Here is a 26,554-nt window from a genome sequence, read left to right as displayed (position 1 = left end):
CTCAAGAGTTGCAGCTGTTGTGACCTCACAGGGCTGAAGGAGTGGGAGGGAGGCCCCCCACTGCCTGGATCCCACACTCCCAGGAGCCTCAGGGTGAATCTCAGATGGGGCTGTGGCACAGATACCAGTGAGGTGATGATAAGGTCTGCAGTTTCATCCACAGCTATTCTGCTTTCCGGTATCTCCATTCTGATTCTAGCCCTAATTTTCCGGACTTCTGTAACTGATGTGTCTCCCAGGATCTGAGTTTCTTCATCTGTCATAAAAGGTGATGGGCTCCATCAGTGCTTCCCCAAACTGCCTGAGCACAGGGATCCCCTGGGGGATTTCAAGTCATTAAAGACACGGAATCCTGGGCCCTTCCTTGGAGACTGATCCAGCAGGCCCAGGAGGAACCTGGGAATCTCTTTTATTTGCAAGCGATGACATAAGTTTGGGAAAGCCTGGAAAAGATGACTTCTGAGTCCCTGGTTGGACTTGATTGAATCACCTGCTTTCAAATTTTCTCTTTTGGCAGCATAAAGGGTGGACTGAAGTCGGTCAAGTCCAGAAGCAGTAAGAACAAATTATTCCAATAGTCCAGACATCCTCTCCTCCCATCAGTGGCTTAGAGCATTCTTGTTTCTCATATCCTACAGGAACTGATCTGGTGCCCTTTAACTGAAATTCATTCTCATCAGTACATAACTTTGCAGAGCAGCGTATGCTGCTCAAGAGATGCAGAGGACTACAACCAAGGCAGTAGCATTACTGGAGAGAAGGGACTCCATAGGGGGAATAATAGTGAAACAGAAGATGCAGGACTTGATGAGGAGAGGGTTAACAGAGACCACTTTGTATCTTGCAGGGTGTTGTAGCCACTGCAGTGTGAGTGAGCATCTTCAGGCATCTCACAACCCTTTCTTTTTCACCTTCCTTTTCCTATAGTTCTAGGAATTTCTCCCATGCCTAAGGATCCTTTGATTTTATGCACAGACCTTTTGGACCTTTTTCTGCTTTTACCTAGCTGTTTACAATGTTGAATGACAGTGACTTACACATCACACTTCTCTAGGACTTGCTACCATCTAACACCTGTAATACCAGTGTAAACAGGAGACAGAGCATGTGAACTGATTTGCTCTAGCTCCCCCTTCTGCCTAAACAAATTTCTTAACTTGTCATCTGGGCTGGCTTATTTCCTAGGTTTTGCTCCACAGGTGTGCCACACTGTAGCCAAACTTTTCTTTTCCAAAATTTGCCCCAGTCTTCCGACCAATACCCTAATCTTGCCTATGTCCCTTCCTCTCTATCATGCGGGTCCAGGTAAACTCCTTCTGATCCCCACGGGGACATACCACTTTCTCTTTTGGCTCTCCATAGCACTGCACAGCTATTTAGGGACAAGACCATCACTGTGCTCCCTGCTGGCCTGCACAGAGAGCTCCTTGATGTGAAACAATGATTTAAGCATCTTTATACTTTGCAGTACCTAACAGTGTGCTGTGGTTGTTTTTGTTGGATGATGAAGATGTAATGTAATAATAATTTCTCACTTATCCTACAACTTGTTTAGCTCAACTGTGCCCTGATTCTTTATTCCATAGTTTTGTGAATAGCTTTGTAACATAGTTATTTTCCTTTTATATTTTAAAAAAAACCCTAGATCCTCTAATATAAACTTTCGCATATTCTTATGGAAATATGCTGATATTAACATTGACATTTTCTATTGGGAAATGACAGTTTCTCTTGGGAAGCTGGGGACATTTGCAGTGGTTCAACACATTGAATAAGAGAATAATCAGGAATTGAGTTTTGGTTTCCTGGGTCCTGATCCAGTGTCCTTTCAATTATTTAATAAGGTGAACAAACACAAAATTATTGAGATATGGAAACATCAATAATGTGGACACAGCCTGCTAACAATACATGAACACCACTTAAAAATGAAGATCCAATTAATTAATGTACTGAGTTCAAAGTCAAACATGTTTCTGGAACTACTTTGCATATCTTTTCAGAGAGAACTTAAAAAATATTGCGGGCCCTCTCTATCCACGGATTCTGTATCCGTGGATTCAGCCAACCTTGAATGGAAAATATTCTGCAAAACAAAAAAGGATGGTTGTGTCTGTCTTGTCTTTTCTTTTTTTCTTTTCTTTTCCTTTTTCTTTTCTTGAGACAGGCTCTCAGCTGCCCAGACTGGAGTGCAGTGGCACACTCACGGCTCATTGCAGCCTCGACCTCCTGGGCCCAAGTGATCCTCCCACCTCAGGCTCCCTGGTAGCTGGGACTACAGGGATACACCACTATGCCCGGCTAATTTGTGTATTTTTGGTAGAGACACGGTTTTGCCATGTTGCCCAGGCTGGGTGTCTGTTTTTTCTTGTCATTATTCCCTAAACAATATAGTAAAACAACTCTTTACAAAGCACTTACATTGTGTTAGATATTATAAGGAATCTAAAGAAGATTTCAAGTATACAGGAGGATGTGCATAGGTTTTATGCAAATACTATGCTAATTTCTATCAGGGACTTGAGCATCCATGAATTTTGGTATCACTGGTCCTGGAACCAATCCCCTATGGATACCTAGGGACAACTGTATGCAGGAGGGTTATTATAGGACAGTCAACAAAGGAAAACAGTGCAAACTGATTATTTCTGAAAAGGTACATGGAATTGACACAGAGAAACATCAATCTCTTGAGCCTACAGAGAAAAGCAACTCCTTTTATCTAGGCCTACTCCTAATATTTGTGGAAAAAAACCAAATGGAGACCCAGAAACCAGACATTTAAATATTTTACAATCTTAAACTAAACTTAAAAACTGTTAAATATGGCCGGGCGCGGTGGCTCAAGCCTGTAATCCCAGCACTTTGGGAGGCCAAGACGGGCGGATCACGAGGTCAGGAGATCGAGACCATCCTGGCTAAAACGATGAAACCCCGTCTCTACTAAAAAAATACAAAAAACTAGTCGGGCGAGGTGGCGGGCGCCTGTAGTCCCAGCTACTCGGGAGGCTGAGGCAGGAGAATGGCGTAAACCTGGGAGGTGGAGCTTGCAGTGAGCTGAGATCCGGCCACTGCACTCCAGCCTGGGAGACAGAGCAAGACTCCGTCTCAAAAAAAAAAAAAAAAAAAAAAAAAAACAACTGTTAAATATAACGTCCTCTTCTGCTTTGACAAATAGAGCTTCATGTTGGTAAAATGTTTAACTATGTAAAGCTATACTTTTTACTTGACTGAAAACAAAATATCAGGATTGTTGAATTTAATTATGACTGTGTATGTCCTATTGTTCTGCTGATGTGCCAGGATTGTTTGGATAAATAATAAAATAAACATATATATAACTCATAAATTACATATTTATTTGATAAAATGCAATTGTTACATTTATTTCATCAAATCACAATATTGTTATAATCAAGGTTTTCACATAATTTGGTGATATTGACAGTAATACTTTAAAGGATCTTTAAAAAATGAATTATATTTGAAGTATACAAATATGAAGATATTTTCATCAGCAATGTAAACTAATTAAAATGGAAACATTATATTACTTCCCTCATAGTTTTTAAAGTTATCCTTTCTAAAATATTTAAAAATTTTTTTAAATTAAAAGGTAAAATAGAAATTAAAATTAATGAGTACTAAACTTTTAAATACAATTATTAAAATGTTATTTATTCGGTTTTTTAAAATGCAAGTACTTCTTTTAAAAATTTTTATAAGAATAAAACTGTTAGCAATTCTAGAGTTTAATGTGTACCTAGTTGCCCATGTAAAAGGTCAAATTCACACATGTCTAGATCTACATATATAAAAATGTAAGAATATTTTGTTGTTTAATATTGCAAAATATTCCTCAGTCACCATACGGAACTATTGAGAAAACCATGTTAATTTGAGACCACCCTAGAAACTATCAACTAGAACACAAAGAGAAGCAAGAAAATCTAGACACTCAGCATGGCACCTCTGGGAAACAGTTCTCCCACTTTGGAAGAATTGGGTGCATTCATGCTATCTGAGAGGAAGGACGTGATAAGTTCATTAATGTGTCTTTCTCTCACCTTTGTACTCGCACTGCTCAAATGGTGACACCCCATACTCTAATGATGCCAGCTGCTTGACATACTGATCTTCCCAGTATTCCCTGCAAAGGACGCTGTCTTTCTTTTTCTGAACACAGGGCCAGAGATGAGGAGGAGCACTTCCTTCGGGCCTGAACAGTGTTAGTTGTGACAGTGATTGTTTAGGGTTAGAGATGGTGCACACATCTGAAACAGCCTGTGTCAGATCGCAAGTGACAGAGGGTCCCACGTATTCCTTACTGAATTTGCTTTTTGTGTATTTATGACTGCAGGACCCTCTATAGCATGAGTACCAGGGCAGACACACTTCCTACTCAGGTACTACTTGTACCTTCCCCTTCCAGTTCCTCTGAGCACATCAAGTGCCATATTTTTTTGTCTTTTGTTTTCATTTCCTGTGCTCCTTACTAGTGAGAGCAGCATGGGAAAGATTTACTCACACGTATACTTTTTTTTTTTTAGATACTGAAAAGGGTAAAGCACAGTTAAAACACAGTGAATCTAATCTTGTGGGCATAGGTGTATTTGTAAAGTCAATTATGAAGACTTATTATGACAAACAAATTGCAAATTTCTTCAGTCATAAGCAGAATTTATGTTTTCTTTTTCATAACCCCAGGGTATCTAGCCAGTGCTAAGCACATTGAGAGTCCCTCAATATCAAACACATGAATATAGCAGTAATTCATTTTTAGAATATTTGATAACGTGCACTTGACACAAGGATATTGGCACTTTGCATCTGTATAATTCAAGGGAAGAAATACAGACTTTTTATAATCCAAGTGTCACCTTGAACGTAAGGAGTATAAAAATCAACAACAAACTTTTCATGCCTCAGTAGAGTAGCACATACACGACCTCAAATTCTCTTTCTGTCACACTGCAGACATCAGGCCAAAGTGACTTGTTCACCTTCTGTTTTGATGTCGAAGACATCACATACTTTGAAAATGATTTCTGATTATTTTCCCCACAGTTTTGCCATCCTTAAAAACAGTTTTTCAAGTGAATTCTAGCTCTTACCCACCTTTCCTGAAGTGGGTGGCTTTTTATAATTACTAAAAATGATTATTTCTTTATAACCAGAGAAACAAAAAGCTAGAATTTTAATAACTGATATTACACAAATTCATTTTAGATCTCTGAATTATCTAGATTCCAAATATCGCTGACCACAGAACATTAAATTATTCAAAGTATCTGGACATATCTTTAAATCATGAAATCAAGGGAGTTTTGGAGTGATCCTAAGGTATACTAAAGATTTTGTTTGATTTGTGATATTAGTTTTCTCATTTAGTTTATTTTTTCAAGCATTTGTTATGAAAAACACAAGTTAGAAAAACTCCATAATCTGGAGTGACCATCTAGATTTGTACATTTTTGTACTAAAAAATGTCTTTAGATGTTTTTTTTTTGTTCGTTTGTTTGTTTGTTTGCAATTTTGAATTTTGCATTCCTCTACAAGGGCAGGTTTCTCTGGACAACATATTGTCTTTCCTATCTTGGCAAGTCCATAAAACTCCTTAAGAGCAGTACAGTACTCAGAAATGTGAAAATGGAAAATTCGAGCTATTTAATTTATAGAACAGACTCTTTCCTTTCTTCAGAGCAGAAAAGTTTCAGTCATTTCAACTGGCAGGCAGATGTTGCCCTAGTGCTGCCTCCATATTCATTAGCCCATAATGAATCTATTAATTGAATATGTAAGTTTGGCTAATTAGATGTAAGACATTACTTCAGATTTAAAGGGTAATAATAAAAAATTTAAACTGCAACACCAGATCAAGCATTTAAGAGTTGATAAATGTGAACTGGAAAGTGCACAATTCCAATATAAATTAGCTAATTGCCTCTGTTAATTTAGGTGAAATACATTAGCAGAAAGGTCAATCCATTTGAGGCTGGATGTGTTTTTCAAATACTAAATTAAAAATAGCAAATCAAAGAGCACTACAAAGTGGGAAGGCACAGAATCCATTTGCCCAACCCAGAGGTTTAGAGTAGATTCAAGTAACCTCACATGGTTAACTTTCTGGGGGTTAAACAGTGGTTCTCAAACCAGGCTGTGCCTTACTAGACATCAGAAAGTTTGTTTAAAATATCAATGCCTTGGGCCACATCTTAAATTAACTGAAATCTCTGGAGGTGGGACCGGGCATCCATATTGTAAAGCTCCCTAAATTACAATTGGAACCTGGTTTGAAAACCACTGGTCTATTCCATGAAAGTCTGACCCCTTGACTAAACAGGAGTAGGTGGCAACATCTCTCTACAGTAGGTGTGTATGCACTAGAAACATGACATAGTGTTATATGTAATATTCTTAAGTGGAAAAAAAAATAAGCTGCCCTTATTTTCACCTCTATTATCTCTTCCAGCTAGGTCTGTATCAAAGGGTATTATACTTGAGATCATATAACTTGAATTTGGGAAGTGGGAGGTAATCTCAGCTCCAAGTATTTGCTTTTGGAAATTCCAATTTTACAAATTGCTAATTTGGTAGATACCATCAGTTACCTTTACACTAAAAAATGTCAATAAGTTCTTTGTTGGGCTATGCTCTGGAAAATGTTCTCTTTATCTTTTGTGTCACATGTTCCTCATAGCACCCAGAAGATTATAAATGCCCATGCGAGGCCCCTCCAAAAATACTTGTGTGTGGGTTGTGGATGGGCTGTCCCCTTTTAGACATTCTCTTTCACTCTCATTCTGCACTGGATATTCTGATTTCTTTCTTGTCTCATATGACCTGTGAATATTTTCACAGATTGGATTACTGTCATTCCACAGCCTCACTGTGAATTTGAGGGTAGGGATGTGCCACAAAGTTTCTCTGTGTTCTTCATAGACTCTATGTCAATGCTTGGCACGTAATACATGCTCAATGAATGTTTGTTCAATTGAACTTAGTTGATTGACAAACAGAGAAAAAAAAATCCAGGTTCAGGAACTGCAGTCTGAAAGACACAGATGCTCTAAAAGTGGGATTATACAGCCTGAAGCAAGACCCCTCCTTGCCATTTGGTGGTAGATGTCCAAATTGGGTACCTACCCCAGCCCTAAATGCCTCACAGTTTTACTCTATGCCTTTCACACAGCAAACTGTTTGGTTGAGATAAAAGAGGCTGCCATGCCTCCTCTGTTGTCAGGACATCTAAAGTGTTCCTCGTTAGTTATCTTTTCAGTGGCCCATTTCAGCATGTAAAAAGAGTGAGAGACAGTTCACTTAGCCTCATATTCTAGTGAATATAAATACAGATCCCTGCCCCGAATAGTGCCAAAGTTCATGTGAGAATTCCTTATGCCCAAAGATCCTGTAAGTTGAGTGGCTGTATAAGCACAGATGGACTTGAGGAGGAACCTTAAGACTGGGAGGGTCCCATGTTAAGTATTAGGTTGATGCAAAAGTAACTGTGGCTTTTGCCACTACTTTTAAATGGCAAAACTCGCAATTACTTTTGCACCAACCTAATAATAACAGGAGTTATTTGTAGAATTGAGGAATTTTAGAAGGGTAAAAAGAAAAAGGAAAGCTAAAAAATGTGAAATAAAGAAAAACAGCAGACAACTTAGTTACATGCCAAGTACTTATCTGGGCAAAAAGAGAAATAAATTCTGGAATCTGCCTTTTAATAATTCTTCCTCACTCACATGATAAAAACAGCAGCTTCCAATCTGAGACACACTAATGCAAAAATGCAACTTCTTCTGTGACAGAGTGCTCTGAACACTATGTGAGTGGGACCACAGTGTTCTCAGTATTGCACTTTCTATGGTAAATTTGGCTAAGAAACACTTTTGTTCTTTTCCTATAAGTCAAAATAAAGTCCTTCTCCTAAACTAACTAAAATCTAAAATTTGTCTGACTCTAGGAGATTATTTTTTCTCAAGGCAAATTCAAATTAAATGATAACATCTCTTAAGCATTTCTCACCAGTATCAGATAAAAATACATTGAATCCAAGCTATTATGTTTAAATGGACAATACTCACTTGCACATACACACCATCGGCTGTAGGGGGCGCCAATGCATTTCCCTCAGGCCCTTCAGAAAAGGTTGTGTAGCTGGAATTTTAATTTCTTCCTGTGTCTGTTAAGTGTGATTATTGATGAAGTACTGAGCTCATCCCAGTACCCAAATTGAAGCTTCTCGAACATATACGAAATGGAACTGGGCTTTACAACAAAGGTACATCTAGTTCCCAAGTTTAAAATAGTCTCCTGGGGTCCCTGAAAAGTAGAGGATTTAATATATAAAGAAAAGAACTGTGTTTTGTATCAAGACATAGTTTTTTGAGTCATAATAAATTAGGACTCTACTCCCTGCAACTCCAAATACCTCTTCTCATTGAATATAGTGACCAGAGGCCACATCAAGAAATGAGGAACTTAATATGTAGAGAATTTTTATGGTTAATAAATACCACAGTCTCAGCCTCTTTTCTTCTGGATGTTAGAAGGAATAGGATAATTAAATGAGAGGTTAGATCTCGCATAAAAAGTTAATATACAAGTTAAATAAAAATATAAGTAGATTTATTTTATAGAAGTTTTCATAATGGGTCCCAAATACTTCATTAAGCATTTCTGGATAAAAATATGTAAAGCTCTTTATAAGCTTTTGTTAATAAATTAAATACCATTTCTCTATAAATATACCTTGCATTAAGCTTTCCTGTTAGAGTTTTCAGGAAACATTTCAAATAAAGTGGCCAGGCATATCCCATTTGAGATGAATGAGATCATTAGGAAACACTTATACCTGAAATAAGCACTGAGATCATTCTGCATACAACCTAAGGGCCCTAATTTTTTAAATATTTCAAACAATGTGCCTCTTTCAAATCATTACATGTAGAGACATGTAAGGAACTGATTCAATTAGCCCAGAAGAGGGGAATGCTATAATGTGTGATTTATTTTTGAAGATAAATTAAAATGCAAGTGTATCTGTTAGGAAAGGTAGGTTGTCATCATGGTTAGTAATGGGAACAGGAAAGCAATTAAGCAGGGCCACCTGAGGCTGAAATAGCCCCTAAACACAGAAGCTTGATGTTCAAGCTGGACATTCGGTTATTGTCAAAATCAAAAGTGTATCTTCTTTGAGAGGGACCTTTGAGCTACATTTAGTTCCCTTCATTGATTTCTAAAGCACAGTTCTCAACTTACATACTTTCCTCCCCTTAACCGCAGCTAACAAGAAGCCTAAATTGTTATGGTTTCATAACTTAAAGCCGAACTTCACATAAAGCTGATGCCCTAAAATTACAACTTTGCATTCTATTATTCAGGTGAGGAAATATGAGGCAAGAATTTATTTTTCTCCTCTGCAACTCCAGGATATTGGCTCCACCAGGCCTAGTAAATTGTTTTCATAAGGAAATAAATAGAGCATGCTGCAGCTTAGGTTCCCTTATGCAAGGGGTTTCAAACAAGATGTATGCTAAGCAATAAATAATTACAGATGGGGGTGTGGGAGGAGAAACACTGTAAGGGTGGGGAAAAAAACAGTTTCTTAGCCAAATTGGGGGAAAAAGACTGAAATTCAAATTGTTAGAAATCTGAAGGTAGTTGACTGTCATTTTAGAGACAGGGTCTCACTCTGTCACCCAAGCTGGAGTGTAGTGGTGTGATCATAGCTCACCATAACCTTGAACTCCTGCTTCAAGCGATCCTCCTCCTTCAGCCTCCTGAGTAACTAGGGCTAAAGGAATGCACCACCATGCCTCACTATTTTTTTTGGTAGAGGCAGGGTCTTGGTATGTTGTCCAGGCTGGTCTTGAACTCCTGGCCTCAAGCAATCTTACCACCTTGACCTAATTACAGGTGTAAACCACCGCATCTGGCCAAAGATGTCTTCTTAACTACTGTGAAATCTGTAGAGAATATGAGAAAATGCTAAAACAAGATGATAAAAGAAAGAGAAGAGGAAATAAGGCGAGAAGAGGTGTTAAGGCAGCCTTGAAAGTAATAGCCATGTAAATCTTACAAACTGAAACCAAGAAGATGAACACCAAAGAAGCATTTATAATTCACTGTTCTTTTCTGCTAAATCTTGTCCCCACCTTGATTTAAAAAGCTTGAACAACGACCAGGCATGGTGGCTCATGCCTGTAATCCCAGCACTTTGGGAGTCCGAGGAGGTTGGATCACTTGAGGTCAAGAGTTCGAGACCAGTCTGGCCAACACGGTGAAACTCCATCTCTACTAAAAATACAAAAATTAGCTGGGCATGGTGGCGGGTTCCTGTAATCCCAGCTACTCAGGAGGCAGAAGCAGGAGTATCGCTTAAACCCAGGAGGCAGAGGTTGCAGTGAGCCGAGATCATGCCATTGCACTCCAGCCTGGATGACAGTGTAAGACTCTATCTCAAAACAACAACAACAACAACAACAACAACAACAAAACACCTACAAACAGATGGGGAAAAGCAAAACAAAATTTAAGATCAAGAGGAGAAAATGTTCCCTAATCAGAGTGAAGGAAGTTACTTTCACTTATGGTGGAAGTTGTAAAAAGTGCTCTTTTGCTCACATCAACCAACAAAAATTCTTATAAAATAGTTATTATGTATTCTACACTGTTTTAGGAACTGAGGAAGGCACAAAGGAAACAGACTGGAGTGCAAGATCTCCGCTCACTACAACCTCTGCCTCCTGGGTTCAAGCGATTCTCCTGCCTCAGCCTCCTGAGTAGTTGGAATTACAGGCGCCTGCCACCAGGCTCAGCTAATTTTTGTATTTTCAGTAGACATGTGGTTTCACCATGTTGGTTAGGCTGGTCTCGAACTCCTGACCTCAAGTGATCCACCCACCTCAGCCTCCCAAAGGGCTGGGATTACAGGTGTGAGCCACTGTGCCCAGTCTCTATACCTTTTCTATAGTGTTCTTTTTGCTCTTGTTGAAGCCTCCCTTCTCCCTTAAGATCCAGCCAAAGGTCAACTTTCCCAGGGAGTAGGAGTTCTCCTTGGCCGAGCACCCAGCTCATGTTGTTATGGCTCTTTTTTATGTTTTCCCCACAGCCTCTCATAACTAGTGATACGTTTTTCCACAGGTATCACTGTTCCCCCTTGCTGGAACCTTCTCTTTCTCCCCAATGAACTCTAAGATTGTACTTTTTTATTTCTCAATTGTATCTCTAACCTTCTAAGGCTTTGATAAAAGTTTATCTTATGAGCATACACTGTTATTAAGTCATAATTTTTGGCCATAGAAATTCCCTGAGATCCCTCAACCGCCCAAGCTAAGGTCTGTAGTTTCTCCATGAAAACAATTCAGCCAGGTCACTTTGGGTTCTGAGAGGCTGGAACTTATTTCTATAAACCTAATACTAAAATGAAATATTTTTGTCTGTTTTCACTATTGCTTAGCATCCGAGCGCTGAGCATTAGGCAGTTTTAGTTACTGAAAGTATCTAAGGAAAGAAGTTTTCTGGTTGATGCTTAATGTTTTCTTAACACCCAAGAAATGGGACTCCAGCGGGTCTGAAAATGGCATTTTAGACGAGAATCAGGCCGGGCGCAGTGGCTCATGCCTACAATCCCAGCACTTTGGGAGGCTGGCATGGTAGGGTCACTTGAGCCCAGGAGTTCAAGATTACAGTGAGCTATGATGGCGCCACTGCATTCCAGCCTAAGTGAAGGCGTGAGACCCTGTCTCTTCAAACAAAACAGAAAGATGAGAATCAGAGTGTTGCTTGGTAGTGTAGAAAAAGCGTTTATCAACACTGTAGGCCCCTGTCAAGCTTACATTTGGAGTGAGGAGTAAGGAAGGGAAGGGACTTATGCAGGTCTTTGCATTCGGCCCTGATTTAGTCCACGGAGTTCAAAGCCCATTCTGAGGCAAGGTCTCTAGGCTCTTGGTTTACACATGCAGGCTGACCCACAGACTAGAGGGCAGCTTGTTGGACTTCGGAAACACTTAAATTAGGGGGGAGATGGAAGTTCAACCTTAAAGGGACAGTAAAATGAGCCTAAGGTCTGGCGGGACGATAGCTCTCAGCGTGTAAGGAACAGAAAAACAAAATAGGGTTTCTGTAGGTGTGCTGGGGTGAGGAGGGGAAACAGCCGGAAGAAGGGATCCGAGAAGAACGAAAGGAGCCCACGAAGTACGCAACTCCTCCAAAACGCCAGGGACGACCAAGGCCCACATCCTCCCGCCACAGCGCAGGCCGCCCGGGCGGTCCCAGCCGGCAGAGGGCAGCAACTGGGCGGGCGACGCCTGGCAAGGGCCGCCCCGCGCTGACCCGCTAGCGGGGATCCTCATTCTGAGCGCGGGGCGAGGGGGACTCGCACCCACCGCCACCTCTCCCCGACCCTCTGGCCGCCACGCACCCCGGCCCGGCTGAGGGGAGTCGGGAAGAAGGGAAAGAGGGCGTCGCTGCCGAGAGCCCGGCGCCCCTGCCCGGAGGAGAAGAACGGAGGGCGCCCCCCGGGTCTCCGGAAAAGAAGGGGGACGGCGTTCCGTGGGCTCTGGGACGGGGATGGGAGGGACCGTGGGCGACCTGGGAGCCGCCCTCCGCAGTGTGAACTTTCCCGGCCGCTCTCCGCTCCGAGGCAGCACCCGACCGCTCCGGTCCCAGCCAGCCCGTGCCAGCTCCGCTTCCGGGGGCCACGACCCCCTCCCGACTTCGGCCGCGGTGCGCCTCACGCAGACTCTGACCCAGGGAGCCGGAGACCGAGTCCGGTTGGCCGAGGCCCGCGGGCGGCGGCTCAACTTCACGCTCCCGCCGTCGAGGACTGTGGAGGCAGCGTGGGCGTGGGCTGGTCCCAGTGGCCGGGGGGCTGGGGAGCCGGGCGGACTTGACCGTGGGCGCCAAGCGTCCCCTGCCGCGCGGCGCGGGCTTTATGTAAATGGAGGCTGCGCCGGGCGTCCTAGGTAGGATGGACCAGCCCCCCGCGCCTCGGCCCTCACGTCCAATAAGAAGAGCCCCAGCTTGACACCTGCCTATATACAGGCGAGCGCGTCCCCGGTCCGCGGACCGCGCACAGTCCGCACTGCCCCACGCCGCGGGCTAGGGACACCCAGCCTGCCACCATGACTTCCAGCAAGATAGAGATGCCTGGCGAGGTGAAGGCCGACCCGGCCGCCCTCATGGCGTCCCTGCACCTCCTGCCGTCGCCCACGCCCAACCTCGAAATCAAGTACACCAAGGTAAGCGGCCGCCGAGCGTCCGTCGTCCACGGAGACTTTCTAGAACCTTCTTTCCTCTCCCGGATCTCTTTAGCGGATGAGAGCGGCGTGATGGGGACGGGGGGGGGGCTGGGGTCGCCGGGGCCAGCCTGTCATCCCTGCTCAGCAGAGGGACCCCCTGCCTGTCTTAGGGACTTGGGCGTTTGAAGCGCCTCCGCGGCCTTAGGACGCCTTGGGGACTTTCCCCAAACTGAAACGCAGCGCTGAGCGGCCGCCGTCAAAGGCTCCTGCCCCGGACTCGGTCTGAAGTTGGTTTCTGTCCGATTCTCCCGGTCCCGACTGCCGCGGGGAAGAGGTCGGAACCGCTTCGTGTCCTCAGATGGAGGCCGGGGTTCCCCGTCCGCTTGGCCACGCCGCCTGGCAGTCGCTTCTCTGTCCCTTTGAGGCCGCTCGGCTGCTGGTCCCAATCAGGTCCTCCGCAGCCCGGAGGGTGCTGAGGGGCTTTCCCGTAAGAAATTGTCAAGATACCAGCGCTCAGGCCGGTTTGACAAATTTCACAGAAACCTGACTGATAAGTACAGTAGATCCAACGTCAGCGTTTCGTGTGAATTTTGTAGGCAGTGGCAGTTTTCCTGGGAAACTTAAAAGGTTTTAAAATTTGTTAGCATGTTCGGTTTTAAAGTGAAGAACTTATTTTTTTTTTATAACGAACTTTGACATCTTGGGTTTGCTAAGGAGGATTTTTGTTGTTGTTGCATCGCATAAAAATATGCGTCTGCTACCTAATGTAAAATGAATATACTTTCCACAAATTCGGCATAGAAAAAAATGACCAATTACAAACATGGGTGTATTGTAATGCTACAACATTTTGAGGGAGGTGGTGAGAGAGAGAGATGGGATTCAAAACCACGTTTCTTGGAGTTCATTTTGTAGTTCTCTGGTTTGATTTTCTAGTCCTTTCAGTACATTTCTACACCCAACTTCTCCCAATTAACTCAAACGCGTGGACGCACATGCATATGGTTAAAGGTTGATTAAAGATGTATTCCGTCATGCTTTTTTACAAGATAAATTTTGTAGAGAAGTAAATTGTTTGCATCTGGCTTAATGGTTGAACGAGATATACAAGAAACAACATCAGAATATTGAGATTTTACTTGCATTGAGTTTTAGCTTACAAATCAGGGCGATTTGTGTTTTCAATGTCGATTTAGATGGATTTAAGGTACCTGCTAGCTTTTTTAGATGGTGTGACAAATTTTTCAAAGCCGTTTTAATGAGAGGTCGTTAATGGTTATAGCCTTTTAGGCATTGTTTGCATAACAATAGTGCCAATGTGTGGCACTTCTCTGGGTTTAGGAACGAGCAGGGAAAGCAAGCAGCTTAAAAGTTTTGTTTTATGAGGGTCTCTAACCTCTTCAGGCTCTTTTTAAAGGTTAAAATGGAAGGTCTACACTTAAGACCTAACCCTCAGATTTGGGAAGGTTTGATTTTAGTCTTATTTTTGATGGGATTTTCCTAACAGCCTCTGAAAGAACTTTTAGGTATGCAATAGGTACGTTTTTCAGAATTTAATTTGGAAGCTCTTCCAGTTCTCTTATTCCCTAACTACCCCCTCTCTCTTTTCTCTCTTGTTCTCCCCCAGTAGGAAAGACAACTGATTTATAGCTAATTGGAGCCTTTAATGTGGAGTCTTTTAGCTCGGGGAACTTTTATCCAGTATCCACTTTCCCACTTAATACAAAGAAAAACAATCAGAAATGAAATAATGGATTGTAACTCGATTCTTTAATTTGTGGGGAGGAGGTACCTTATTTTTGTCTTGACAAACAACCCTCATAAACACTGAGTAACACTCATCTAAAGGCGAGCTCTTTCCACAAAAACTTGTAAAATCAGGTATCTGTGAACATTCCCAGCAGTTTTCCTCCTCAGCTCTTTAGTGAGACTTCTAAATTTTCTAAGACAAGCTTGGTGGACAAGCAGTATTTTTTAAAAAACATGAAGAGCAGAAGCTGCTCTTTTGGTAGCCCAGGGTAATGATTTTTTTACTTAAAGGAAAAATAAGATTAATAGTGAGTTTTTAAAGAACATGACCAGAAGCTAGGGAAATTATATTAGCAATTTCAAACAGAAGAACGAACAAGATAGAATTGACAGTCCTTTAGGATAGTGATACCATGTTCATTAGGGGATTTTAAAAGGGTAATGGCAACAGAAGTATTATGCTTTAGGGCCTGTTAAATATCACATTTGAAACAAACACAATATTTGCATCAGAAAATGATACTATACTACAATATGTTATTAATTTTTTTTTGTCTTGCTAAGCATACATCTTTAGTGAAGGATATGACTTTCTGTATGATTTTTCATTGTGGTACTGGGACCCACATAAAGTCACTACTTACTAATAAATGACCGGACTATGAGAATTTCAAGTAATGTGCACTTAGAGAACTTTGTACTTGTGATCTTTTATTTTTCTGTATTTTTGCTCCAATTTCCTTCTTCTTCTGGAAGTATTTTACATCTTTTAATAAAGGGAATGGGGGAGATGACCAGAATTAAAAGTTAATTGCCTTTGCTTGCCAGAGGTCCAGTGGAAATGCTCCAGAATTAAAGTTCATTTCCTAAGGATGTTGAAAGGGCTAAACTCATGGTTTTGTATGGACTTTTAGGCAGTTACATTCCATTTTTAAAAGTACGCTTACCACTCTGAAATTCCAGTATCCATATTAGACCAATGATCAATGGCAATACCATTTTTGGAACGTGTCTGTTTCTATTTCCCTAATACAGAAAGCTGGACCCCGAGTTTTAAAAGTGATCCCTTATTAAGGAATGTGCTTTTTAAAACAGATAGGGTTAGTCAAGGAGGAGTGAAAACTGACATGAAGTATTGAGGGGACCAATTTGGTACCAAGAGAATGTGCTCTCCTTTGCTTGTATCCTAAGAAGACTGCATTCTGATTGCCTTGAGCGATGTGTTTATGAATTAAACATTTTCTGAGTTGTCTATTTTATTAGTCTGACTTTTATAATTTTGTATAGCTGATATAGGAATACGCACATTACAAAATCAAGGCTCAGCACTTTACTGACAGCCCCTGTCTGCAGGGGATACCTCTTAACATATTCCCAGGTCTTTGGAAACTTGCCCTCTGTATTCCACTTCCACCTTCTTTCTTGGCTCTATATTCTCTTCTGGCTCTACCGGTCTCTCCTTTCCTTCCTCCCTCTCCCAGATTGTTGTGCTGCGTTTCTATTGGTCACTTCTTCAATGAGAGTTTATGCCCATAACTAGCAGTAGCAAAGAGTTATTTTTTTTCCTACATCTGATATTATACGGAGCTAAAACAGAGGGAGGAGGGGGATATTTATCAGATACTGACCTGCTAAAATAGAAGAGGCAAAAAGGCAACCAACTTAAAACCCAGAGCTAATGTGCACCGTGAGTCTAGTGTTTGTCCTTTTATTTATTCATTTAAACTTCTGTTTTCTGGGGTCGATTTCAATTAAATTCAAAAGGCATTTGAGTGGCCGTGTTCCTAACAAGGGTGCTTTTCACTGTGTTAGACTAGAAACATCTGCCTTCTAGGAGATTAGGGTCTTATTAGAAAGATTGTATGCCAAAAATTGGTTGTTAGTACAGCAGTAGTTCAGTTGATCAATGTAATAATAATTATGATGATAATACTTATGCCACTTACATTTTTATAGGGCCTAATGGTTTGCCCAGCACTTTCATATATATCTTGTTTGATCCTTGCAGAACCTTTTGAAGGAGAGAGAGTAGAAATAAATATAATAATTCATAAGGAAGACATTGGCCTTGACTTTAAAAAAATTGATAGTTTTCCTCACCATACACTTTTTCTAATGGTCTGTGGCACATTATTTTTTCATCTTGTTTTGTTCTTTTTTTTTTTTTTTTTTTTAAAGGGAAGGAGTTTAAATCTTTATTTTTTTGTTACTTTTCTCGCAACCATGGAGAGAATATGAACCAGTCTACCCCTCTTAAGAAAGAGCTGCCTTTTGTGACTTTTGATTCTAATACTTTAAATGACTATTTTTTATTTTTCTATGAGATTTTTTTTTTTTTAATCTAGGGCAAGATTCTTGCCTATGCCAGGAATAATTTCTTAAAAGATAGGTGTGGATCTAGATCCTTCCAAACCTTTACTCGAGATTGTCTGTTTTGGTCATAAATTGTCAGTCAAACTACATGTTAATAGAGGACTTCAGGTGTTTTTTAAAATACTTTTTCATAACTATACAACTTTTTGATGTTTGTATAATCTCCATTTACAGGGAAGCTGAACAACTTCATCACAGGACTTGAATTAGATAATTCTCCTGGGGGTCCAGCCCTGATCCCTTCTACTACATGGGCTTATGTTACCATGTGGAATTATCATTTGCTGAGGGACTCCTCGTTCTTTATTTCTATAAAATGATGAATGATAGTTTTTCAGTTTCAGAGTAGGGGATTCTCTGAGGAGACTGTTTTGTGAGGTCTGACTTCCTCATAGCCAGGCTTAAGAAAGGTAAATCATGCATAGTTAATTCTCCGTTGCATCGGTGAAGCACCATGATCTAACCATGACCATATCAGTAAATATCCCAAGTCCCATCACAGAGTTATCAGTTCTGAGTCTTAGTTAGACAATAACGTGCAGATACTGATGGGTATTTTTGTCTCTTTAGTTATCTTAGTGACAGTTTCAGGGGTCAGCAAACTGTGGACTGTCTGTCTGGTTTTATAAAGTTTTATTGTAACACAACTGCACTCATTCAGTTACATACTGTCTGTGGCCACTTTCTGACTAGAATGGCAGAGCAGAGCAACGGAAACCATGTAGCCCACATTTTAGAAGAAACTTGCATGCCCTTCCTTGATTTGGAAAAAGAGAGACTCTGAGTTAAAATAGGTCTTTGATCAAGGCCGGGCGCGGTGGCTTAAGCCTGTAATCCCAGCACTTTGGGAGGCCGAGACGGGTGGATCACGAGGTCAGGAGATCGAGACCATCCTGGCTAACACGGTGAAACCCTGTCTCTACTAAAAAAATACAAAAAACTAGTCGGGCGAGGTGGAGGGCGCCTGTAGTCCCAGCTACTCGGGAGGCTGAGGCAGGAGAATGGCGTGAACCTGGGAGGCGGAGCTTGCAGTGAGCTGAGATCTGGCCACTGCACTCCAGCCTGGGAGACAGGGCGAGACTCCGTCTCAAAAAAAAAAAAAAAAAAAAAAAAAAAAAAAATAGGTCTTTGATCAAATCCTGGTCAGAAAGATGCTTATTAGCTATGTGGACAGTTAACATTTATTTGACACATAGTGCCTGGTATAGTGCCAGGTCCTAGGGATGCAACAGCACATACACCAAAAGATATGTGTGGCATCTTAAGGAGTTTCTTCACTGAGTTTCAGTTTCTACATTTGTCATCATTGAAATAATAGTATCTACTTTATGGGGTTAAAAGGACTAAATGAAAAGTATGTTGAAGTAAGTGGCATATAATGATAGCCAATACTCATTCTATTGCATTTTTGCAAAGTGATGAATATATATATACACACACACACACACACACACACACACACACACTTGGAGATCTAAATTAATGGAATTCAATGTTAAGGAAGATCAGAACTATATGATCAACTGGCCGGGTGCAGTGGCTCACACCTGTAATCCCAGCACTTTGGGAGGATCACCTGAAGTCGGGAGTTTGACACCAACCTGGCCAATCATGGTGAAACCCCATCTCTACTAATAAAACAAAATTAGCTGGGCGTGGTGGTACACGCCTGTAATCCCAGCTTCTTGGTAGGCTGAGGTAGGAGAATCACTTGAATCCGAGAGGCAGAGGTTGCAATGAGCCCAGATCACGCCATTGCACTCCAGCCTGGGAGATGAGTGAAACTTCATCTCAAAAAAAGAATTATATGATCAGCAAAGTTTTATAAAACAGGCCATGTATTATTATTTTAATTACTTTTATTACATTTATTATTTGCATTACTCATAAGAGTTCAATATTCAGGGTAACTATGGAATCCTCCTTATATAGTTACACTGCATTTTTACCAAATTTTTCCAGCAAGGTCTTATCTTTACTAAAAAGTTACTAAAGCGATTTCTCAGACAGTATTTTAATAATAAAATTAGATATCTTGACGTTTGTGCCAAAATGTAGCATGAATATGCCTCAGTATGCTCGATTAGCTGAGCCTAAACTCCAGGTTGCAAATAGACATTTCTGGTATTTTAAGTAGTTTGGATAAAAATACTAACAAGATATTGGCACATAAATGGGGATGTATGCAGCATACAAGGACATTCTCAGAAGGTAGATAGATACCTTTTGGCAGTGGGAAGGTATCTTACTTTATGTAATTTAAAAAGCGAAGAAACTTTACTAGTCCTGACTAAGATAACACATGGAATTTTAAGAGCGTTTCCCAGGAGCAGTCACCTTCCAGAAGGTAAAAGCACCAGGCAGTGGCTATTTTGAAAGCCCTCCTAGCATTTCCTTAATTTCTTTATTAGCTGTGACAGGTAATTTCAAAGCCATTCGTTTCCCCCCAGACACCAAATCTAATTCACATAGAGGTGATTGCTCTAATGTCACCTGGGTTAATTTTTAATTGCCTTTAATTGTATCTCTGAGATCCATTTCATTTAACCTTTAAAATATATGAGATTATGCATATTGGGAATTACTTATCTTGGCATTTCTCTATTGTCTGCCTTTAAGATTGAGTTATGTTTAAATTGTTTTCCTTCAAAATCTTAGAGCTTATTTACAGCAGGTTTATTTACAAGTCTGTTGGATCACATGATTGAAAACACTTCCAGGCTTTCAAAATTCCAGTTGGAATAATAATTGGGTGATTTCACCACCTAGACTTCTGTTGGGCTCTAAACAACACTTCCCTAGGGCTAAACGTGGGAATTAATTGACCTCTGTAGAATGTGGTTAAAAATTAGAATGTCTGTGTGTGAACATTCTAATTTTTATTATAGAAGGAAGCCTTCTTTTACTCCAGTTCAACTCTGTTACCTCCAGAAGTAGTTATCTGCTCTATTTCCTTTCCTCATCACTGTCTGACCTTTGGAGAGCCAAAGTACTGTTTCTTTATCACTACAGCTCTGGAAAGAGAAAAGCTTTTGTTTAGGTCTAACTGGAAACACCTGTCTCTTATCTAGAAGAATTTAGCATATCATGAATCTGAAAACCCTTTCCAATCTTGATTATAAACGATAAGGAAAATTTTTCAAAATAATTAAAAGATAATATTTTAATATCTCTTATCTTACATTATTTTCATCCATCTATTCATTGGACTTCGAATTTCAAGTCCAGTGACCTTAGGGTTTTTTTTTTTTTTTTTTTGGACTATCATTTCTAGGGTTTTCTTAAAGATTAAACAATCAGAAAGTGGTATAGGTTGTGTGACTCTTCCACAAGAAGAATGGAATTACCTTCCTGTAAATGAATCTGGCAAAATAGTGTGAGTTTAGGAAACCCACTAATTATTTAGCAAACCCACAAGATATGCAAAAATAACCTATTTTCCCTTTTCCCCACCTCTCACTCCTAACACTCATATACCAGATCTCCAGACTCAGATGTGTGTGATAGTGGCACGATTTCAGGTGGGAAGGAGAAGGAGGAGGCTTTGCCTGGGAAGGTGAAATTATGAAATGCTTATATGAATTTATGGAGAACAACTGAAAGTCATATCTCTAGGTGTGAAAATTGGACTTGCTCACAAAATCCTTTTTGGGAGGAGATAATCAGTGTGAGACTATTTGGTTAAATTCCCCAACAGAACTGAAACTGGTAAATTCTGCCTCATCTATGTTTTACAGTTTGATAATATAATTGTATTAATTTTATTATAATTGTATTTTATTATAAAATTTAATTTTAATTTTTATTATCTCAGGGTCATTTTTATTTTTGGCTATAGCCAGAGCTACTCTTTTGCTTCCCTGAATTTATTTATTCATTTGTTTATTTAACATTTATTAAGGCCTTTTTTGTACATATTGTGAGTCACTCTCTGGCAGAGAAAGATATATAGGTGTGGCCCCTGCTCTGAAGAGGCGGGAGTGGATTCCCATTTGGATGTGGAGTGGGGTCATGCACACAGTAACTATCGTTCATGATAGAAGATGTTAAATGCTTGAGATGAATGAGGATTCAGAAGATAAAGAGATGTTTCCAGCTCAGCAGAACAGCACATTATTGCCAGACATATTTGACAGAAAATGAATTGCTTTAATCATACAGAAAAGTAAAGCAATAATATAACAAATGTGTGTACTTACACCTAGATTTGTTCTTAATGTTTTGCATTATTTGCTTCTAATTTTTTAAAAGGATTAAATTGAAGCCCCCGTTTCCTTCTCTTTCTCTTCCTTTGTTGTAGGCATTTATCTTTCCCATAGGTATATGTATCCATAAATAATACGTGCTATTGTTTTGCATGGTAACATTTTTATATAAATGTTTTGTGTATATATACCATATATATATATCCTTCTGTAATTTTATTAGCTTGCTAAGCGTATGTTCAGTGTTCATCCATGTTGTTGGATATACTTGTAATTAAGTGATCATAATTGTTGCAAAGTATTCCATTATTTGAATATATCCTAATTTTTAGTTCATTCTAGTATTGACAGTTATGATACATCCAGCATTTTGTTATTGCAGTAATGCTGCATTGAACATTCCTGAACATGTCTCCTCATATACCTGGTGAGAGAGCATCTAGGATGTATACTTAAAAGTGATATTGCTGGCTCATGGAGTATATGTATCTACAACTTAATTAGGGATTGCCAAATTTCTGTCCAACATGGTTATACTAGTTTCCACCACCAGTATATTCCCAGTATGTACACCTCCAGTATGTCTCACCGGCAGTGTATCAGAGTTCCCATTAGTCTACATTTTCACCTAACTTGAGATTCTCATACTTACTAAATTTTGCCAGCCTGGTAAGTGTGAAATGGCATCTCATTGCTACTTTAATTTGCGTTTCCTTGATTTCTTGTGAGATTGAGCATCGTTTCATGTTGGCCATTTGGCTGTCCTCCTTTGGCTAATTTATCATTTGCTGATTTTTCTATGTTGTATTTACTGATTTATCAGTTTTTATAAATGTATTTTATAAATTTTATCAGTTATTTACTATACAAACATTTTCCTTCCTCTTGTAACTTTCCCTCCTTTCTTTTTCTTGTGTAATTGTCATACAGTTTTAAATGCAAATGAGGAAGGATTTTTCCTTTAGGGTCTTGTTTCAGAAATCCATTCTTACTCCAGATTGTTCAAGGCATTCTTTTTGTAGTCTTCTGAAAGTTTATTATTTTTGCTTTTTACATTTCTATCTTTACCTCCTAGAATTGGTAATGCATGGGGACAATAATAAATATTAAAGACAAATGGTGTAGCATTGGAAAGTCAAACAATATTGATGTTTAAATAATTTTAAAAAATTGTATTCCCTGAAGTCTTAGAATCAGATTAGGAATTCTAGAATGTGTGGTCTTCTCTATAATGGGAAAATATGAGAAACTGGTTCTACTTTGTTGGATAGTTTTAATACGTATTAGTTTCCCTAAACTAAGAACAGTACCATATTCTGTAAACCTACCTCTAAGCGACCACTGTATAAAACTCTAGGAAACATGATTATTATAACCTATTCATGTCAATACTTAATTTCCCTACCTTTCTTAGATTATCTAGAACAGAATAAATACTTAAATGTTAGCTACGGTTGTACTCTTGCTCATGTGCGTTCGCACGCTCTCTTTCACACATGTACACACACTCATTTTTGAAGGGTCAAGATAAATTGATGAATTCTTTACTCTGTGCTGCCTATAGATTTGGAGAAAACATGGATAGGTAGCAAATAAAAAGAATTTCTAAAAGAAAGAACTTTTTCTTGAATAAGTCTTTTCGAGAATACTATACTTCATCTTGTTAGTGAAGAGGATTTAAATTATTCCTTAGCGCCAGGTCTGAAAATAACACTACTTATTTTGTTAACATTTTAACTTATGTATTAAACCCAAAGCTGGTGTATATATTTACCTTTGTGTTTGAATTTCATCAGTGATTTGGTTCATGCATGTGTATCTCTCATTTTAAAGAAGATATTGTGGAAGTCTGAAATTCTCCAACCTTAAAACTACCCTTTTTGTGTATGTAATCACATGTAATACCCAACAATTTTGGCTACATACTTATTTTTTGATAATGAATGTATTTTTTCTGAGCATTCATATTACTTATTTGCATTTCTCCTCAGTGATAACATTTTTAAATTGCATTATATTTTTCTGTGTAACTCCCTACTTCTAAACTGTACTAGATTATAAACTCTTACTTATTATGGTGTTTCTGAAGTACCTAGCTCAATGTCTAACAATGTAGATGCTTCAAGAATGTTTTATTAACAAATACTTATTATATTTTAATAGCTACAGCTTTTATTAATACTACAATATTCAAAGTACTTTTCACATATGATTACACTAAATTCTTGGGGCAACACTATGATGTGAATATTATATTAATATCTTCATTTTATAAGTGAGAAAATCAAGCATGTTAAAGTTAGTTTTTTCAGGCTCAATAGCAATAGTGGGTGACAATTCTAGGACTCAGTGCTCCTCCTTCTCATAACAATAAGGACAAGTGTAAGAACCACTATAAAGACAATACAATTTGGACTATTAGCCTAAAGCCTTGCTGAGTGTTTTTATAGGAAACCCCAAGCCCAGTTCTTCAACTACAAATCCCATATTTCATTCAGATCCTAAGTCTAATTCCACTCAGTATTGTCTGTAGCTATCATAAGCAACAATTCTAACCATACAAAAAATGGGAGTATGCATTCAAAAAAAGGGGAGAGAATTGATACAATTTGACACTTCAGGTATAGGTCACCTGGGAATATGTGATTATTTAGGTTATGATAAAGAACTGTGGTTTTCGATTCTCACTGGTTGGGTAGTCACACACTGCCCTTAATAACACCTGTTTATTTGGTCTGTTTTGTTTGCATTGAAAAAGTGTTTTCCTTTTTTTATGGCTGTTAAGATTGACTTGGGAGTGAGGATGTGTGAGGCTATTGAGGATAATATATTTTACATTCTTTCTAATGTTTTCTGTGCCCCAATGGGCCATCATTTTGTGTAACTGGGCTATAATTTCTGTGAGAGAGATGCTTCCCAGAAAGAGTTGGGTGGATATGTTCCATCTTGTCTCATGAGCAATCATCTTACCAAGGCTTAATTACTATCAGATCCCTCTATTACCTGTAATCTCACTAGGGAGGCATAATAGAGGAATTCATGCAGTACTCAAACTGAGTTTCAGCAACACAAAGATGGGGCATTTGGGGTGCACAATTAATGTTTCATTATAAATGATTCAAAAATCCTATCCAAAGAAACTGCTGAAAGGTTGTCTCCTTTAAGCCAGATCTTGCAGCCTTCGGATTTCTCTGACTTCACTTTTAGAGAGAACAGATCTCTCTTTTTACTTCCCAAACTTATGCCTTTTCTCTCCTTTTTTTATTCCTCTCCTTTTGTGCTTCTCTTCTGCTTCCCTAGGTGTTTCTCCTAAGACAGGCACTTGATGACTCTTATTTCTCGTTTAGACTCATTTACCTGTTTTCATGAAATGGTTGGTTATGCCTGGGAACCTTTGTAGTTGGCTCTCCCAGCTGTTGGCCTAAATGGTCCTTTGGGAGACCAGAAGCAATGAACCTGGAATAACCACATTTGACTTCTGGGAGCCCTCTTGAGAATTTAGTAATTACTTAATGGATTGAATTGGCGACATATACTATTCCAGATAACAGCCTGGGTTGCATTAAATTAACCTTCACAAATGGGTATTTATTGGTGTACTCTTAAAAGACTACACGTGTTGGCTGTAATTGCTCTTCCATGTTTCTCCATGCTGATAGGTATTTGTACTGAGTGAAAAATTTCTGAGATTAAAGCTTGGGTGGTAGTTGTAGCCATTTAGTGATGTGTGTCATTGTGTTCAGCACATTGAGCATAAATCCTGTCTTGTAAACAGCAGGGAGACTAATGAGTTTTGCCCACATTCTCGTATCATTACCAGGAATTCCAACAGAGAAAAAGAGAAGGCTGAGAAAAGAAGTACACAAAATAGTGATTTTTGGAACTCTTGATGATCTGAATTAAGGATAAAGATTATTGCTCAACATTTAGTATAGGCATGTATACGCAAATAGGAGTACATAAAGTACACTTAGCCAAAAAACAAACTAAACATTTTGCTTTTCCTGAACACTTGCAAAGTCATTAACTTACTGCTACGGAGATGAGGGCCTTGTAATTCTGAGTGGTGCAAAAGGGACAAGTACTGAAATAATGCAGCTGTTAAAATGACAGCATGCTTCTTGCTTTTTTGGAACACCTCATAATTTCAGTGAACTAAAATTTCACACCAATTTTAGTTTTACAATTTTTAGAGTATTTCTGCTGTCATTTTCAGTGATAGGCACACATGACTTCAGAACACAACAAATCTCTTACAAGAAGCGTTTTAAATGTGGCATTTTAGGTTTATTTCAAACTTCATTATTACTGTTAAGTAATGTGTGTTTTATAATGTCACACCAAGGGATCCAATTATTGTTTAATGCCTAGACTGGTTCTTTTCTTCGACTTAAATTTTTATGAGAGCCGATATCATGGCTGCCTTGACACAGTGTGGTCCATGAATCTTCGTGTTTGAATGAATGAGTAAATGAATACATACTAGACAATAAGTTGACTGATTTCATTTCCAGAGTCATTAATAGTTACAATGGCAGGACTAGAAAGTGAATTCCAAGGTAAACAGTTTTGAAATAACTTTCTTTTATGTACTTCTTTTAAAGAAGTTAGACACACACAACTTTGGAAAACTCTTCTGCTTCATTCCCACACATTTACCCCTTCCTTTGAAATAGAAACCTTTCACAGTACCTTGCAGAGCAGTGAACAAGGCAGTAGACAGGGCGTTAGAAGAACCGTGTTCTGACCCCAGCTCTGCCACTTATGTATGTTCATTTAACAGTTTATTGGATATGCAGGCATTGAATAAATACTTATTGAATTGGTGAATGAACAAAATAACTTGATCATTTATTATCTCATCTATAATGGGACCTGGAGATATGAAAATGCTTTGTGATACTGGGTACGCCACTTAAATTTCCCAGTAACAGGAGGCAGAGGTTGCAGTGAGCCGAGATCGTGCCTCTGCACTCCAGC

General features: G+C 39.4%; 1 protein-coding gene across 3 annotated transcripts in view; it reads left to right on the top strand.

Moving 5' to 3' along the window:
• Positions 1-12,357: 12,357 nt before the first annotated feature.
• ALDH1A2 (aldehyde dehydrogenase 1 family member A2) overlaps positions 12,358-26,554 on the top strand; it is a 118,586-nt gene continuing 104,389 nt past the window's right edge. Inside the window, exon 1 of one of the 3 annotated variants that reach the window (XM_010374260.2) lies at positions 12,358-13,247. In XM_010374260.2, the coding sequence (XP_010372562.1) occupies positions 13,131-13,247 (117 nt within the window). In that variant the 5' untranslated portion in view covers positions 12,358-13,130. The remainder of the gene's footprint in view (positions 13,248-26,554) is intronic. The other 2 variants (XM_030930405.1, XM_030930404.1) reach the window with 2 other exon arrangements.

The sequence above is a fragment of the Rhinopithecus roxellana genome, chromosome 5 (assembly GCF_007565055.1).
Source record: "Rhinopithecus roxellana isolate Shanxi Qingling chromosome 5, ASM756505v1, whole genome shotgun sequence".
In the NCBI taxonomy this organism is placed as follows: domain Eukaryota; kingdom Metazoa; phylum Chordata; class Mammalia; order Primates; family Cercopithecidae; genus Rhinopithecus; species Rhinopithecus roxellana.
The sequence above is the reverse complement of the archived record's forward strand: the minus strand, read 5'-3'. Positions and strand labels throughout refer to the sequence as shown.